At 39.7% G+C, this 16,785-nt stretch overlaps 1 protein-coding gene across 1 annotated transcript; it reads left to right on the forward strand.

Annotated features, from left to right (window-relative positions):
* Positions 1–417: 417 nt before the first annotated feature.
* LOC135706638 (filamin A-interacting protein 1-like) lies at positions 418–16,578 on the forward strand. The gene is made up of 4 exons (XM_065228281.1): positions 418–490; positions 564–860; positions 16,194–16,330; positions 16,405–16,578. Exons 1-4 carry the CDS (start codon positions 418–420, stop codon positions 16,576–16,578), a joined length of 681 nt encoding a protein of 226 aa, XP_065084353.1.
* The last annotated feature ends 207 nt before the right edge of the window (positions 16,579–16,785 follow it).

Genomic DNA, 16,785 nt, shown 5'->3' on the forward strand with positions numbered 1-16,785 from the left:
ATCGAAACATTCAAACGGCCGATGAGATCACTCAATATTGTAAAAAGTGGGGCTACTCACTAAGTGAGAAAAATGATCCTCTATTTTCCCAAAAAAAACTGCTTGAATATGATGGAAATTTTACTCAGTCTATTAAATATTAAAGCAGATTTTTGTGGAAAATCTAGAATAATGTTAACCCCACTTTTTAAGATTTTGCGTAAAATTCGACTCAATTTTGAGTCGATCCCATCGGCCGTGCTCGCAAAATCTTGCACACAAGCTTGTGCGAAAGATATTTTCCACTACTGATCAACAGGTGGCGTGTCGTGTCTTATCTTATCATGAACTAATGATTAAGATAAGTTGAGTTTATGAGAGATACGTGCATCGATTTTTGTAACATTTTAGTTTGTTTCAAATTATTTGTGATTGAAAATGGAACGGCACGAAGAAGACATTTTACGCTTAAATCTAAGGATCAAAGAACTGATTTCCCGGAACAACAGCCGTAAGTATGCCAAAGAACGGAAATTGATTACGCTATGAGTAACCCACTAATTCCAATTGCACCATGTTGATAGTGGAAACTCGAAACGAAGAACTTGAAATCGAGAACCGGGCTCTGTTGTCGGAGAATGCCCACCTGAGGAAAACAAATACCGGCGTGCAGCAGTTTAACATCAAGTACCAGACGGAACTTGAGAAGGTGATCACCCAACGGGAACAGCTGTATGAGGCGAACCAAAAACACAAAGAACGCTACCAACTACTGCTGGCTAGGTTTACCGAGCAGAGTGAGAAAAGCAAAATGCTGGAACACAGCCTGCGGGCAGCAGCATCCACAAGGAGGATCAATCACGTGCCGGTGGAGATTATTGGTATGAATGACCGTGGGCGTAAAAAGGGCACTACTTTTATATTTGAGATGATGTGTTTGTCCATAAAATGCGATGTGATGCATCTAACCCCTTAGCTTGCAGACAGTTATTCTATGGGTTCGAAAAGATTGGTGAACTTTAATATGCAACCTTTGACTTTTCCAATGGCTCATTTATTGAAAATCCTTCATACAGTTTTAGTACATTTCTGCCATAATAATTGCATTTCATTGTATCAACTCAATAGCATTAAACACTACCCTAAAGTAATCGGTGACGTTTTCGGAAAATTCTGTAATGTTTTTGGAAATTTCAACTTAAGCGTTGTCCTTCTAAAGAGATTTGTCTTTCTGAACAATTTTACTTGCACAACAAATTGTGCACAAATCAATATCATTGAGCTTGCAAATGCTCATTACAGCTTATCATTATGTATCGAATATGACATCGTTCAAATGGCCGCCTCGGCTTCACTTGGTGGCATGCATCCGAGAGGTCCAATTTTCCATGACTCTGGCGCACAAATCGGACTGAATCTCGTTGATGGCTTGAGTAATGTTGGCTTTGAGGGCATCGGTGGTTTGCGGCTTATTGGCATAGACCTGCAACTTAACATAACCCCACAATAAAAAATCTAGCGGGGTTAAATCACACGATCTTGGTGGACAGTTGACATCGCCTCCGCGCGAAAAAACCATGCCCGAAAATCGCTCATGCAGAATATCGATTGTTTCGTGCGCTGTGTTGCACGTTGCACCGTCCTGTTGGAACCACATTGCATTTACAGTCAGGAATCCTTATTGCCGGGGTAACGGGGGCGTGAATAAGGAACCGCGAATAAGGATACCCACAGCTTATGGGATTTTCACTAATGGGGGCTGTAGTGGATTATCTCATTTGTTTCAATACATAAAGCTATACTGTCTTCGACAAAGTTGCTGTACTGGGTTAGACCAACAAGCCTGTGCAATTGGATTTAGGTTAAATTGGGAACTACGCCGCTAGAGGCGCTTCACTTTTATGTTACTTATGACGGGCGCTATAATATATGGATCATATTTCCAACATAGAATATTTCGTGATCCTGACCATATAGAAAGTTACTGTTTTCAACAAAGTTGTTCAGGTAACCAAGTCCTTTCGGATGGTGGCCATATTAGTTCAGAACTCTCTCACTACGCAGCGCCAGTGTGCATGTGCAATTCCTATGTAAACTGTATCTCGAGAGCCTGGCCATATAGAAAGTTGCTGTTTTCAGCAAAGTTGGGTAGGTGATCAAGTCCTTTTGGATGGTGGCCATATTAGTTCAGAACTCTCTCACTACGCAGCGCTAGTGTGCATGTGCAATTCCTATATAAACTGTATCTCGAGAGCCTGGCCATATAAAAAGTTGCTGTTTTCAGCAAAGTTGTGCAGGTGATCAAGTCCTTTCGGATGATGGTCATATTAGTTCAGAACACGCTCACTACGCGGCGCTAGTGTGCAAGTGAATTTCCTGTATAAGCTGTATCTCGAGAACCTGGCCATATAGAAGGTTACTGTCTTCAGCAAAGTTGTGCAGGTGAGCAAGTCCTTTCGGATGATGGTCATATTAGTTCAGAACACGCTAACTACGCGGCGCTAGTGAGCAAGTAAATTTCCTGTATAAGCTGTATCTCGAGAACCTGGCCATATTGAAGGTTACTGCCTTCAGCAAAGGTGTGCAGATGACTAAGTCCTTTGGGATGATCGTCATATTATTTCAGAACTCTCACACTACGCAGCGCTAGTGTACACATGAACTTCCTTAATATGTTATTTCTCCAAAGCTTGTCCATATAAGATGTTGCTGTGCAATGTGAGAACAGGAACCGGAAAAGGGATGACGTGTAGAGGCCGGAAATCGATGTCAGATGCCATTTTTGAATCCAAGATGGCGGCCATCGGTTCAAGAAAAACTGTCAAATACCCTACAATATGGATATTTTTGGAAAGGGGACGACGTGTAGAGGCCGGAAATCGATGCTAGACGCCATTTTGTAATCCAAGATGGCGACCATAGTTTCAAGAAAAACTGTCAAATACCCTACAATATGGATATTTTTGGAAGGAGACGACGTGTAGAGGCCGGAAATAGATGCCAGACGACATTTTGGGATCCAAGATGGTGGCCATCGGGTCAAGAAAAACTGTCAAATACTCTACAATATGAGTATTTCCGGAAAGGGAACGACGTGTAGAGGCCAGAAATCGATGCCAGACGCCATTTTGGAATCCAAGATGGCGACCATCGGGTCAAGAAAAACTGTCAAATACCCTACCATATGGGTATTTCCGGATAAGGAAAGACGTGTAGAGACCGAAAATCGATGTCAGACGCCATTTTGGAATCCAAGATGGTTGCCATCGTTTCAAGAAAAACTGTCAAATACCCAACAACATGGGTATTTTCGGATAGGAGATGACGTGTAGAGACCGGAAATCGATGTCAGATGCCATTTTGTAATCCAAGATGGCGACCATAGGTTCAAGAAAAACTGTCAAATACCCTACAATATGGATATTTTTGGAAGGAGACGACGTGTAGAGGCCGGAAATAGATGCCAGACGACATTTTGGAATCCAAGATGGTGGCCATCGGGTCAAGAAAAACTGTCAAATACTCTACAATATGAGTATTTCCGGAAAGGAAACGACGTGTAGAGGCCGGAAATCGATGCAAGATGCCATTTTGGAATCCAAGATGGCGGCCATCAATTTAAGAAAAACTGTCAAATACACTACAATGTGGGTATTTCCGGATAAGGAAAGACGTGTAGAGACCGAAAATCGATGTCAGACGCCATTTTGGAATCCAAGATGGTTGCCATCGTTTCAAGAAAAACTGTCAAATACCCAACAACATGGGTATTTTCGGATAGGAGATGACGTGTAGAGACCGGAAATCGATGTCAGATGCCATTTTGTAATCCAAGATGGCGACCATAGGTTCAAGAAAAACTGTCAAATACCCTACAATATGGATATTTTTGGAAGGAGACGACGTGTAGAGGCCGGAAATAGATGCCAGACGACATTTTGGAATCCAAGATGGTGGCCATCGGGTCAAGAAAAACTGTCAAATACTCTACAATATGAGTATTTCCGGAAAGGAAACGACGTGTAGAGGCCGGAAATCGATGCAAGATGCCATTTTGGAATCCAAGATGGCGGCCATCAATTTAAGAAAAACTGTCAAATACACTACAATGTGGGAATTTCCGAAAATGGACGACGTGTAGAGGCCAGATATAGATTCCAGACGCTATTTTGGAATCCAATATGGCGGCAACATGTTTTCCATGGTCACCATAGCCGATCGAACTCCAGACGAAACTAGAACCGCACTACCGTTCATACTGGTGACAACGCTCTGATGAGACAACGAAACCTTACCCCCAAGCTCCTCCCCTGATCCTACCCTTCGACAATGTACCTCTCTTACCTCGAGTAAGCCGCGAGTATTCGGCCCAACTCCTACTAGGCATAGAATTAAGTGAATGTTGTTACAAACAAAGAACAATGAACTATCGGCTCCGTAAAGTTAACGTGATTGAGCCTTCCAAATAAACGAACTAGTTAAAAAAACATGTTTTCCATGTATAAGGCTTACCAAGAATATTGCGTATAATTTATTGTGTATAGCGTATCACTGAGCAAGATCGCAACATAACTACAGATTTATTCCTGGACCCCTCGACAGTGAATATGGTTGATATTTTCATCCACCACCTGGTGCGGCAGAAATCGAGTTAAAACTAAATCATTTCTCCGAGGTCGAAAGTTTCTGCTCATTGGACAGCAATGTTGAACGGAGTGCAAAAATGCAAGATTTGATAAGGGAAGTCGAGACCCATCTCACGGTGTGGAAGAACGAGAGTGACTAGAATGCATAAAACATGACAGCGCTGGTTGGTTCTTTGTTATCGAAAGATAAAATAAAATGTGGAATAAATCTGTAGCTTACGATAGAAAAAACACAAAACAAATCAAAGCATTTTATTGTTTTGGATTCCAAAATAGCGACTGCAATGTATATCTGACCTTTACACGTCGTCCCTTTTCGGAAATTCCTACATTGTAGGATATTTGACAGTTTTTCTTAAAACCGATGGCCGCCATCTTGGTTTTTAAAATGGCGTCTGGCATCGGTTTCCGGCCTCTACACGTCCGGAAATACCCATATTTTAAGGTATTTGACAGTTTTTATTGAACCAATGGCCGTCATCTTGAAATTCAAAATGGCATCTGGCATCGATTTTCACGTCGTTTTCTTTCCGGAAATACTCATATTGTAGAGTATTTGACAATTTTTCTTGACCCGATGGCCGCCATCTTGGATTACAAAATGGCATCTGAAATCGATTTCCGGTCTCTACATGTCATCTCCTATCCGACAATACCCATTTTGTAGGGTATATGACAGTTTTTCTTGAACCGATGGCAACCATCTTGGATTCCAAAATGGCGTCTGACATCGATTTCCGGCCTCTACACGTCGTTCCCTATCCGGAAATACCCATATTGTAGGGTATTTGACAGTTTTTCTTGACCCGATGGCCACCATCTTGGATTCCAAAATGGCGTCTGGCATCGATTTCTGGCCTCTACACGTCGTTCCCTTTCCGGAAATACCCGTATTATAGGGTATTTGACAGTTTTTCTTGACCCGATGGCCGCCATCTTGGATTCCAAAATGACGTCTGGCAACGATTTCCGGCCTCTACACGTCATCCCCTTTCCAAAAATATCCATATTGTACGGTATTTGACAGTTTTTCTTGAACCGATGGCCGCCATCTTGGATTCCAAAATGGCATCTGACATCGATTTCCGGCCTCTACACGTCATCCTTTTTCCGGTTCCTGATCTCACATTGCACAGCAACATCTTATATGGACAAGCTTTGGAGTCATAACATATTAAGGAAGTTCATGTGCACACTAGCGCCGCGTAGTGTGAGGGTTCTGAAATAATATGACCATCATCCGAAAGGACTTAGTGACCTGTACAACTTTTCTCAAGACAGTAACCTTCTATATGGCCAGGTTCTCGAGATACAGCTTATACAGAAAATTCACATGCACACTAGCGCTGCGTAGTGAGAGAGTTCTGAACTAATATGGCCACCATCCAAAAGGACTTGATCACCTGCCCAACTTTTCTGAAAACAGCAACTTTCTATATGGCCAGGCTCTCGAGATACAGTTTATATAGGAATTGCACATGCACACTAGCGCTGCGTAGTGAGAGTTCTGAACTAATATGGCCACCATCCGAAAGGACTTGGTTACCTGAACAACTTTGCTGAAGACAGTAACTTTCTATATGGTCAGGATCACGAAATATTCTATGTTGGAAATATGATCCATATATTATAGCGCCCGTCATAAGTAACATAAAAGTGAAGCGCCTCTAGCGGCGTAGTTCCCAATTTAACCTGAATCCAGTGGCACAGGCTTGTTGGTCTAACCCAGTACAGCAACTTTGTCCAAGACAGTATAGCTTTATGTATTGAAACAAATGAGATAATCCACTACAGCCCCCATTAGTGAAAATCCCATAAGCTGTGGGTATCCTTATTCGCGGATAGCCCGGCAATAAGGATCCGGCAATAAGAGATACCGGCAATAAGGAATCCGGCAATAAGGATTCCTGACTGTACATCCATATCGTCCACTTTAGGCTAGAAAAAGTCGGTAATCATCGACCTGTAGTGCTCTCCGTTAACAATGATGGCCTCGCCAGCATCGTTTTCGAAGAAGGGGACCGATGACGTCTCCGGCCCAAAATTCACACCAAACAGTGACTTGCTAGGGATGCATTGTCACTTGGTGGACCTCGTGTGGATTGGTCGGCTTGTTCACATACCCGTTCATTCAAATGGGCCTCGTCGCTGAGGAAGATTTTTCCGGCAAAATCGGGGTGTTTTCAACTGCTCCAAAACCCGATCAGCGAACACACGACGCTGTCTATGATCGTTAAGCTTGAGCTCCTGGGTCAATTGGATCTTGTATTGGTGCAGACCCAAGTCAGAATTCACCAAGTTGAAGCCTGGGCGAGGCCCAGTTCTTAGGCACGGCGCGGAATCGACTGCCACGAGTTCTCCTGCACGCTTTCGCGTACATCGGCGATATTCTCGGCAGATCTTGCGTTCCGCTGACGCACGGGTGCTGGTTGAGCGTTCGCCGAACCAGTTTCTCTCGGTAGGACGATTATTGCGACAGTAAAATGGGCTAAGTACTCGTAACACTTACTTTGATAAAACAATTTTATGATTTGCACGTGCTGTTGGACGCTATAACCATAGAGGTAACTCTAAGACCAGAAGATCCCGAAAAAAAACGTGCTGAACTTTTTGGCTCAGCTAGAAAATTTATCTGGAGGGGGCCAAACTCACTCAAATTGCGTCAAGGTAACTTATTTTTGGGTATATATTTTTCTGTGACCAATACTATGACATTGAGGCTTACTATTATTTTAATGGTGAAACAACAAATTTGATTATATTTATTCCATAACAACGATTGGGACCTCGATTGGGAGAGCCTTAAACGCTTATTGATTTTGAACAAGCGATGATGGTTTTTTCATGGTTTTGTAATGAAATCACAGTCAGGATCTTGTAAATGTAAGCATCTCAAACTTAAAAAAATTCTCAGAGTTAGGTAATGTCTTGAGTTTTATAACTAGCTTTTTTTTTAGATTTTGAATATTTCACCATCAGTCAAATCTCAGGCATAGAAACCAAAATTAAATTCTAGGAGTTTGAATTTTATAATGCTATAACATTCTAGTTGCTTCAAGGTAAAGTGCGCACAGAATAAATTTAATACCTTTAGGACGTAGGAAAATGTTCAAGATGCACAATTTTTTGACGTAGGACTTCATCTGTAGTTTCTATATGGGGGTACACTTTGTGAAAACTGAAAATAGAACATGTAACGAAATTATGAAAGTTTTTGAACGTTAATAACTCAGATGCCCCTGAACAAATTTCAATAATTTAACACCAATCGATAAGAAATATTTGTACGCATTGATAGCAATGTTTTTGAAAGTTGATTTCAACAAGAAACTATTGAAAAATGGAAAATGTCAAGTATTGGCTAAAAGTGTCGAAATAACTAACAAATCCACCAATTACGTACATGCTTAGCTTATGCTGCAGATGCACAATTTTTGGGATCTCAAGCCCATATGTTTCCAGATTTTGTAACTAATAAAAAATGATATCTCTGAAACAGATTGTTAGCATAAATTTTTCGAATATAAATGTAAATAAAAGTCAACGAATTAAAATCAATTGTCCTAATTATAAGACTAAGATAAAATAGCAAGATCCTTCCTAGACAGTCATTTCATAAAAATTCTAGTACATTAATATTTAAAACCAATAAGAATTTTAATAATTATAATATGTTTGGCCTAAACTTAAAAAAAAACTCCACAAAATAAATGTGCCTGATAAAAAAAATTCGAAATTTTGTTCAAAACAAATTCAATGGATCTAAAAAAGTTTTCGATATCATAGGCTTAGACAAGTTTTGAATATCCTGGTCTTCAAAATTCTTAATTTAAGATCTTAGGAAACTTACCAAGATTCTGATACTCACAGCATTTCTTGAGAGAAAAATTGTTCGAGTTAAGTAAGTTAGTAAAAATTAAGGTTTAAAAATTTCGAAAAATCTTGACATGTGGCAAAAATTGTTAATAATCAGGTTATAATTAAATTTCATCAGGTTTCTACGATACCGGAGTTTGAATGTCATGATTCTGATATTTGGAGAGAAAAAAATAAAACATTTATCCAGAACATTTTTTTATTCGATGCATCGGACTAACTAACATTCGGAGATATATATAAAATCAAGATTTATCTATATTTCTAATCGAAAGGAATTCACTCGAAATTTGAATGATTGTGTCCCTGAAAGTAATTTAACTTATTTTTAAAAAAGTTGGGATATTTTTAATATTTTCAATTTTGTTAATTTTGGTTAAACCCATTTGGCATCAATTTATTATTTAGCAGTTGAATTCCGGGCATACCATTCATCGAAAAGAGAGAAATTTATACGTATTAGGTATATGCAGAAATTGACATTTCTGCCCAGAATTCAGCTGCTGGAGTGCAAATTTGTGACAATATAGCTAAATCACTAAGGCACACGTCTTCCCTATATATAATGTACAAAGCTGACCATAAAATCAAGATTCATCATTTAAGATTCCATCTGATTCCATTAGCTGGAAAACTTTTGAATACTTCCTGATCAACATACAACCTAACAAATATCCAGTGAACTTTGCTAATATCTTCGATTATATGGAGATCTTTCGATTATTTCCTGTGCTGTCTATAAAGAATGACTGAGAGAATATCCTGTAACTTATGCAACGGTTCCTGAACATCTACAAAACTTAAGTTTAAAAAAATTTCCTCAACTTCTACGAAGTTCCCTGAATTTATTCCAAATTTCATATTTTTTTCCATCTCTCTAATTCTAAAAAGATCTCCGAACAACTTTGCACTTCTGGAAAGACACCTAAGACATCTAAAAATATTCTTAAACACCTAGAAAGATTCTTGAAATTTAGCGAAGTTCCCAAAACCTCCAAGAAGTTCATGGAGATCTCTGAAAAACTACAACGAAGTTCTCTTATCTGAAGCAAAGATGTCTGAAGTTCTTAGAAGTTTACTGAACAATTTTTAGATCTTTTACAAAACTCCCTGAACTTTTTCACAATTCCTCATATAAAGTTATACGTAGCTTCTCAAAATGCTACGATATTCGAAAAACTTCTACAAAGTTTGCTGCACTTCTACGTTTCTCGTTGATTTTACGCGAACATGAACGAAATTTCTTGAATTTGTACGTAATTTTCACAACTATTCCAAGTTCATGACGCTTAAAAAAACCTGAAATTATGTAGAGGCTCCCCATCAATAATGAGCTTGCCTAAAGTAAATAAATGTTGCTTTAACTTCTACGAATAGCGGCGCCGGTGGTGTAGTGGTAGGCGTGATTACCTCTCACCCCAGCAGGCCTGGATTCAATTCCAGTCGGCGCCGCCGGGATGTTCTGAGGCATAACATCTCCGATTACGCCTTTCTGATTACGGAAGGGAAGTAAAGCCGTTGGTCCCCGGTTCATGAGTTGATGGGTCGATGAGTAGGGTCCAGGTGTGGGAGCTGCCTCCCTGGCGTCGGTAGCATTGGTGCTCAGCACGGAAAACAAGATCGACCGAAAACAAATCAAAGGAAAAAAAACTTCTACGAAGCTCCTCAAATTTAAATGAACTCTCTACTTCTACGCAGTTTTTAGAACTTTTCCATGTTCCTTTTTTCTACGATTTTTTTTTGAAGGTGTATGAAGTTCCCAGAATTTTTACCAAGTTTTCTTAATTTCTACGATCTTCCCTGAACTTCTATTTGAAGTTTTACGAAGTTCCCACAAGTTAAAGAAAAATACCTGGGCTCATGGCCAATTTGTAGAGTCTGATGACGACTTATTGCCTTATAATTTCTCAAAACTGTTTCTTCTAGTCCAGCACGTTTCCGCCATCGTTTCAATGTTCCGTGCCATGATGTCAATGTCATCGGCGAATCCAAGAAGCTGGATGGACTTTCTGAAGATCGTGCCACTCGTGTCTATCCCAGCTCTTCTGATCACACCTTCTAACGCTAGTCTAAGCTAGTCGATGCACCCCTCGAAACATAGGAAAATTCATTTTATCTATCAAACTTTCATAGCGAATCAAAACAAACAAAGTGTAGTGCTAGAATTTTGACTAGAATAGGGTGTGTTAATCGATTTTCTTGGGATTAATAGGCTACCCAACAAACAATCGCCTATTGAAGAAACGACTTCTTGACGGTTTTTTTTCAACTGCATGCTTTATAATATTTGAACAATTTTTAATAATAACTTTTGTTCAGGCTTTGTTCACACAAATCTGGAGAGTTTATTCAACCACAACATGGTGTTGGTTAAGGTATGTCGAGAAGCTTTTATTCGACTTCCATGAGTTGTAATAGAGCTTATTCGATCAAATTTTATATTATTCAGCGTTTATTGGACATCTTTGCTTCCTTAAACAGCGATGATATATACGCTTCATTATCATGTGAAGTAGCGTTTTAATTAGATACTATTATACATTTATTAAACGATTATTCAACTGCAGCAGAATTAACCCGAAAATAAAGAACAGTGTGGTGGAGACCGATAGAGTTGTCTTTTCTTTAGCGATTGTTTTCATTATTTCTGACGAAAGCACGTACCACACAGATACTAGAAAATTTATTTAATAATATATTTAATAATTAATAATTGACATCTGAGCTATCCTAGAAATCACATAGGCTGCTCAATATTCAATAAAAGCTTACGTGAAACTGAATACCTATCAGCACCCCCGATCGTTCCAAGGTCCAGTGGGAATCATTAATTCGACAGTGAGCATGCATAAGGGCGTACAATCATCGCTTTTACGCCCTTATGCATGCTCATTGTCGAATTCATTCATCGTTGTTTTACATGAGACCAATTCTACCTCTTCACCTCTCCAATTTCCAAGGAAAGGATTGTGGTATCCGGATTGGATACTTTCGATTAGTTTATGAAGGTCACTGAGTATACATTATGGAAATCATGAGTAATTAAATTTTAACGTGTAAAACGATCAGAAAACGTAACACTGAAAATCATCTTTAAACACGAAAAGCTCACGACATACAGCTCGACAGCCTCATCCGTGTTGAACACCCAGCTCAGAATTACTTAACCATCACTACAAAACGGTCCTTTTCAGGACCACCAACATTTGTTAAGAGTATTATTTGGATATTTGTCAAGGTCATCAGTTCCCGCAAGCAGCTAGCTATCAAGGCTCAACCTGGTCTTTATAGAAGGTGTGGAATTGTAGGCCCGAATGTATTGATGAGATTAATCATCGTTCGACCATTTTCCAGAACACGCTGGTAGGAAGTGTTAAACATCCATATAGAATTTGAGAGAAGTGGGAATATTTTTTTTTTTGGGTGTATATTCAGTCCCCAGAAAGCCAATAAAATCAAATTTGTGAGAAAATTAGCTCTCACGAGCAGGGTTGCTTCCACTCACTTGCTATAAAAAAAAATGATTTTCTGAATTTTGAAATCATTCGATGTTATAATGATATTTTGTACTTGCTAGATACAAGAAGCGGATGAAAGGCAAGTGTTCGACTCATTAAACCTGTCAATTTCGCTACCAGAGTGTTACAATAAGCGATTTTATGATTCGTGAGCGTTCACTCAGAGTGAGCGCTCGCGAGTCGTAAAATCGCTGATTGTGACTATATGAAAGCGTATTTGACAGCTTTCATGTGTCAAACACTAGCCTTTCAACCTCTTCTTGTGTCTAACAAGTACAAAATATGATTATAACATCTAATGATTTCAAAATTCAGAAAATCATGTTTTTATAGCAAGTGAGTGGAAGCAAGCCTGCTCACGAGCAGGGCTACTTTCATTCACTTCGCTATAAAAAACACTCAGAGTGAGCGCTCACGAATCGTAAAATCGCTGATTGTGACGCACTGAAAGCTACAATGACAGGTTTTATGTATCAAACACCTAGTTTACAACCTTATCTTGTGACATACAACTACTAACTATCATTATAATATCTAATGATTTCATAATTCCGAAAAACAAATTTTTATAGCAAGTAAGTGGAAGCAAGCCTGCTCACGAGTTCAATCCCTCGAAGTCCCTCCTTTTTTACATATTCTGCACAAATAATACTTCCTTGCCCCATTCATATAATTCGGAAGGAAATCCTGTGAGGGGTGAATTGAATACACTTTAATACCAAAATGCACAAAACTTAAAAATTCATAAATAACACAAAAATTCAAAATACACCTTTTAAAGTCGGGTAGATGAATCGAAAATTCTAAAGTTGACAGTCCCTTGGATTCTCTTCATCAACTTTCTCTTTGAAATAAATACTACAAATTTGATACGCTTACAAATAAAAAACGGAAAGAGTTAAGATAGTTGATGATTGATCAATTAAAAGAACTAAATGTTCACATTTGTTCCGTCCACTAGCGGTCCTACGTCAAGCTTCCGTTCGTGCCCCTAGGCACAGACCCTTCTACTTTTTTTTTAAATCGATTGGTGCACACAGTAATCGACCATAAAACAATTTTAAGCACTAAAAATGTTTCTCTTAAAACTACCCGAAAATGATTCGTGCAGTGACCCATCACCTAGGCGTTCGATTTCTAATAAACAAAAATGTCTTTTCATGTATAAAGGTTTTTCTAAAAAGGATTTCTTTACTTTGACACTTCATTGCGACCATATTGTTGAAGCTACAAGTGTCAAATTAGCTGTAATTTATTCAGTGTGTCTTGCCACATTGCTATGGAGGGTTATTGCAACCGGTGGAAACTAACGATTTTAAATTGGCTCACTACTTGACTACCCAACAAACAATTCAAAGCCATAAATAAGCATACATATTGAATAAATGCTTTATAACAGTGTACAATGCTGAATAAAAGAGGATGTCGAATTATGTGCTGAATGAAGCTCCTTGAGATCGATAGATGAGCCTTTATTCCGCTGTTTGCTCTGTTAAAGGGTGATACGGTCAAAATTTGGTCAATATCAACTTGACGTATTTCTTTCAATTTTGCATTTAAAAAACCTGAACACCCCTCATTTTGAAGGTGTGTGTGTGTAGAATGTTGCTCTTATTTTGATTTTGGAATTCACTCTTCAGTTGTCAAAATGCCGTCCAAGCAAGAAGAGCAGCGTATCAAAATTTTGCTCGCGCATCGCGAAAATCCGAGCTACTCGCACGCAAAGTTGGCAAAATCGCTAAAAGTTGCCAAATCAACCGTTACAAGTGTAATTAAAGTGTTTGGGGAACGTTTGTCGACAGCCAGGAAGTCTGGATCGGGGGGAAATCGAAAACCGGAAGCCGCTGAGACGACAAAGAGAGTTGCCGGTAGTTTCAAGCGAAACCCTAACCTCTCTCTCCGAGATGCCGCAAATAAGCTGGGTGTATCGTCTACAACCGTGCATCGAGCCAAAAAACGAGCCGGACTATCGACTTACAAGAAGGTAGTGACTCCAAATCGCGATGATAAACAAAATACGACGGCCAAAGCGCGATCCCGGAGGCTGTACACGACGATGCTGACGAAGTTTGACTGCGTGGTAATGGACGACGAAACCTACGTCAAAGCCGACTACAAGCAGCTTCCGGGACAGGAGTTTTATACGGCAAAAGGAAGGGGAAAGGTAGCAGATGTTTTCAAGCACATGAAACTGTCAAAGTTCGCAAAGAAATATCTGGTTTGGCAAGCCATCTGTACCTGTGGCTTGAAAAGCAGCATTTTCATAGCTTCCGGGACTGTCAACCAAGAAATTTACGTGAAAGAGTGTTTGAATAAACGTCTGCTGCCTTTCCTGAAGAAACACGGTTGTTCCGTACTGTTTTGGCCGGATTTGGCATCTTGTCATTACGGTAAAAAGGCCATGGAGTGGTACGCCGCCAACAACGTGCAGGTGGTTCCCAAGGACAAGAACCCTCCCAACACGCCAGAGCTCCGCCCAATTGAGAAATACTGGGCTATTGTCAAGCGGAACCTAAAGAAGACCAAAAAACTGCTAAGGGCGAGCAGCAGTTCAAGGCAAACTGGCTTTCTGCGGCGAAGAAGGTGGACAAGGTGGCTGTACAAAATCTGATGGCAGGGGTCAAGCGTAAGGCCCGGCAATTCGGATTTGGAAAAGCGGAAGCCTAACTGAATATTTTTCCTGAATTTTATACTAATTGAACTTGAAAAAGAAATTTAATTTGATTTTTTAAATAAACGATTTCACCGATTTACACGCGTTTTCCCTTGACCAAATTTTGACCGTATCACCCTTTACTAATTTCGACGACCGAACACCACCACACAGCAGGGTTGCTTCCACTCACTTGCTATAAAAAAATGATTTCAATGCTGGACATTTACCAGTTTTTCAATATTTTCTTGTTGAAAATCAACATTCGCAAGCATTGTTATCGATGCGTAGCCATATTTCTGATCGATTGGTAATAACATTATTGAAATTGGACCAGGGGCAGCTGAGTTATTAACGTTCAAAAATTTTCTTAATTTGTTACATGTTCCACTTTCGGTTTTCACAAAGTGTACCCCCATATAGAAATCAAAGACGTAGTCCTACGACAAAAAACTGTTTTCTTTGAAAGCTAAGATCGTCCTTCATATTCGTATTTAACTAATTGATCAGCAGTATAATTTTCAGTATACACACTATAAAAATATATGAAAAATTAGTTTGATTGGGTTTTCAGACGCAAACTCAATGACTCAAAGCATTTATAAATAAGAAAATCGAAAGGAATCGAATAAAACAAGTTTATTTTGGAAATCAATGAGGAAGTTGTGGTTTAAGGGGGTTTTCTCCCCAAAGTCCTCTATTTTATCATACAATGGCTTAGAATTTTCTTGTCCGTGCATCGAATGGCGCTTTCGACGTTTTGAAAAAGTATTTCAATTTTCTTGCTCGTATGAACAGTTCACGATCCAAGGCTTGCGTCTAAAATTCCATTTCCAACTAATTCCATTATCCACACCCTTGTAGCGGTGATCAATATGGATCAAACCACTGTCAAAACGACTCAACTCGAACGTTGTTCAAATCCACTCCTCTTCAAGGTCACTATCAGCCAGATAGAAATAAACCAACTACTAAGCTGTCAATCTACTTCATCATCTAGCCCATATCTGCCACTGTGTGTTTCAAAGTTCCAAATTAGGATCAAAACCAACATATCTTAATCTATCAACATTTCAGTATCTTGCAGCTCTGAAAATTCAAATTTCTTGTAAGTTGATTCCTATCGGCTGGGTTCGTAGCCGACGACCGGATCGGTCCAGTCAAGTTACAACCAGTCCCCGAAGCAACAACGTTGTCACTCTGTCAGTTTGCGGTGCGCGGCTTAAGACAAACCACGAAACCACCACCAAAAATAAGAAGAAAGTAAAAAGCGCAAAAAAAAACTACTCTGCTTTTGCACCCTTCGAAGTAGAAAACGAATCCAAATCAGGTCAAAAGAGAACGCATCGACCAGCATGACATCAACCTCTGGTGCAGCCAAGTAGCCCAAAGTGTCCAAGAAGGTCTCTGAATGCCCGCGCTGTGCGCCACGGACCAAGCATCACTTAGATTGAATCAAAATGTTTAACTGCTTATTGATGTTGGCTCTTTTTGAACTATGACATACTTCTCCCATTCCAGGTAAGGTGTCCGATATCGGGAAAAATAAAGAAATTGAAAAACGATGTCGTGAATTGCAGAGCAGGTGCGACGAGTTGCAAACAGACCTGAGCGGTGCCTATGCCATCATCGATGATCTGGAATTCGAATTGGAAAGTGTACGCAGCTGCAATGAATCATGAACTGGACCCGTTTGGTATGGAACTAAGGTTTTGCTGTTTTGATTCCACAGATTGATTATTTGGAAGACGAAAACGAACGGCTGCAGCAGGAAGTCAAGCGATTGAGGACGAAATTGCGGGATCAAACATCGCTACCGGCTGGTGAAGCCGCAGCAGCAGCAGCAGTGGCAGTGGAAACAGTAACAGTGCCTGCTGACCAGTACGTATCTCAGCAGAGCGTGTGATCGTGCTGTGGTTTAAAATTGTGTAGCCTCATAAAATGCAAATCCTATTTTGTTTTGCAGCATTCCATCGCCAGATCAAGTTGATGGGGCCATGGGTGAAATGAAGGTAAGAACCGTTCAAGTGGACGTTAGATTAGATTATGAAATTTGTAGATTTAAAATTGAACTCTTGTAACTAGAGTCTAATGCCAATTGTTCAAAATTAAT

Source organism: Ochlerotatus camptorhynchus, unplaced genomic scaffold, assembly GCF_037179485.1.
Source record: "Ochlerotatus camptorhynchus isolate MF236.1 unplaced genomic scaffold, CSIRO-AGI_Acam_v1.1 ptg000284l, whole genome shotgun sequence".
NCBI lineage: Eukaryota > Metazoa > Arthropoda > Insecta > Diptera > Culicidae > Ochlerotatus > Ochlerotatus camptorhynchus.

Excerpts from the sequence above, each read along its gene's own strand:
- LOC135706638 (XM_065228281.1), top strand. The coding sequence starts at position 418 with ATGGAACGGCACGAAGAAGACATTTTACGCTTAAATCTAAGGATCAAA. Across the intron at positions 491-563 it reads GATTTCCCGGAACAACAGCC|TGGAAACTCGAAACGAAGAA; the intron begins GTAAGTATGCCA and ends CCATGTTGATAG. Across the intron at positions 861-16,193 it reads CGTGCCGGTGGAGATTATTG|GTAAGGTGTCCGATATCGGG; the intron begins GTATGAATGACC and ends CTCCCATTCCAG.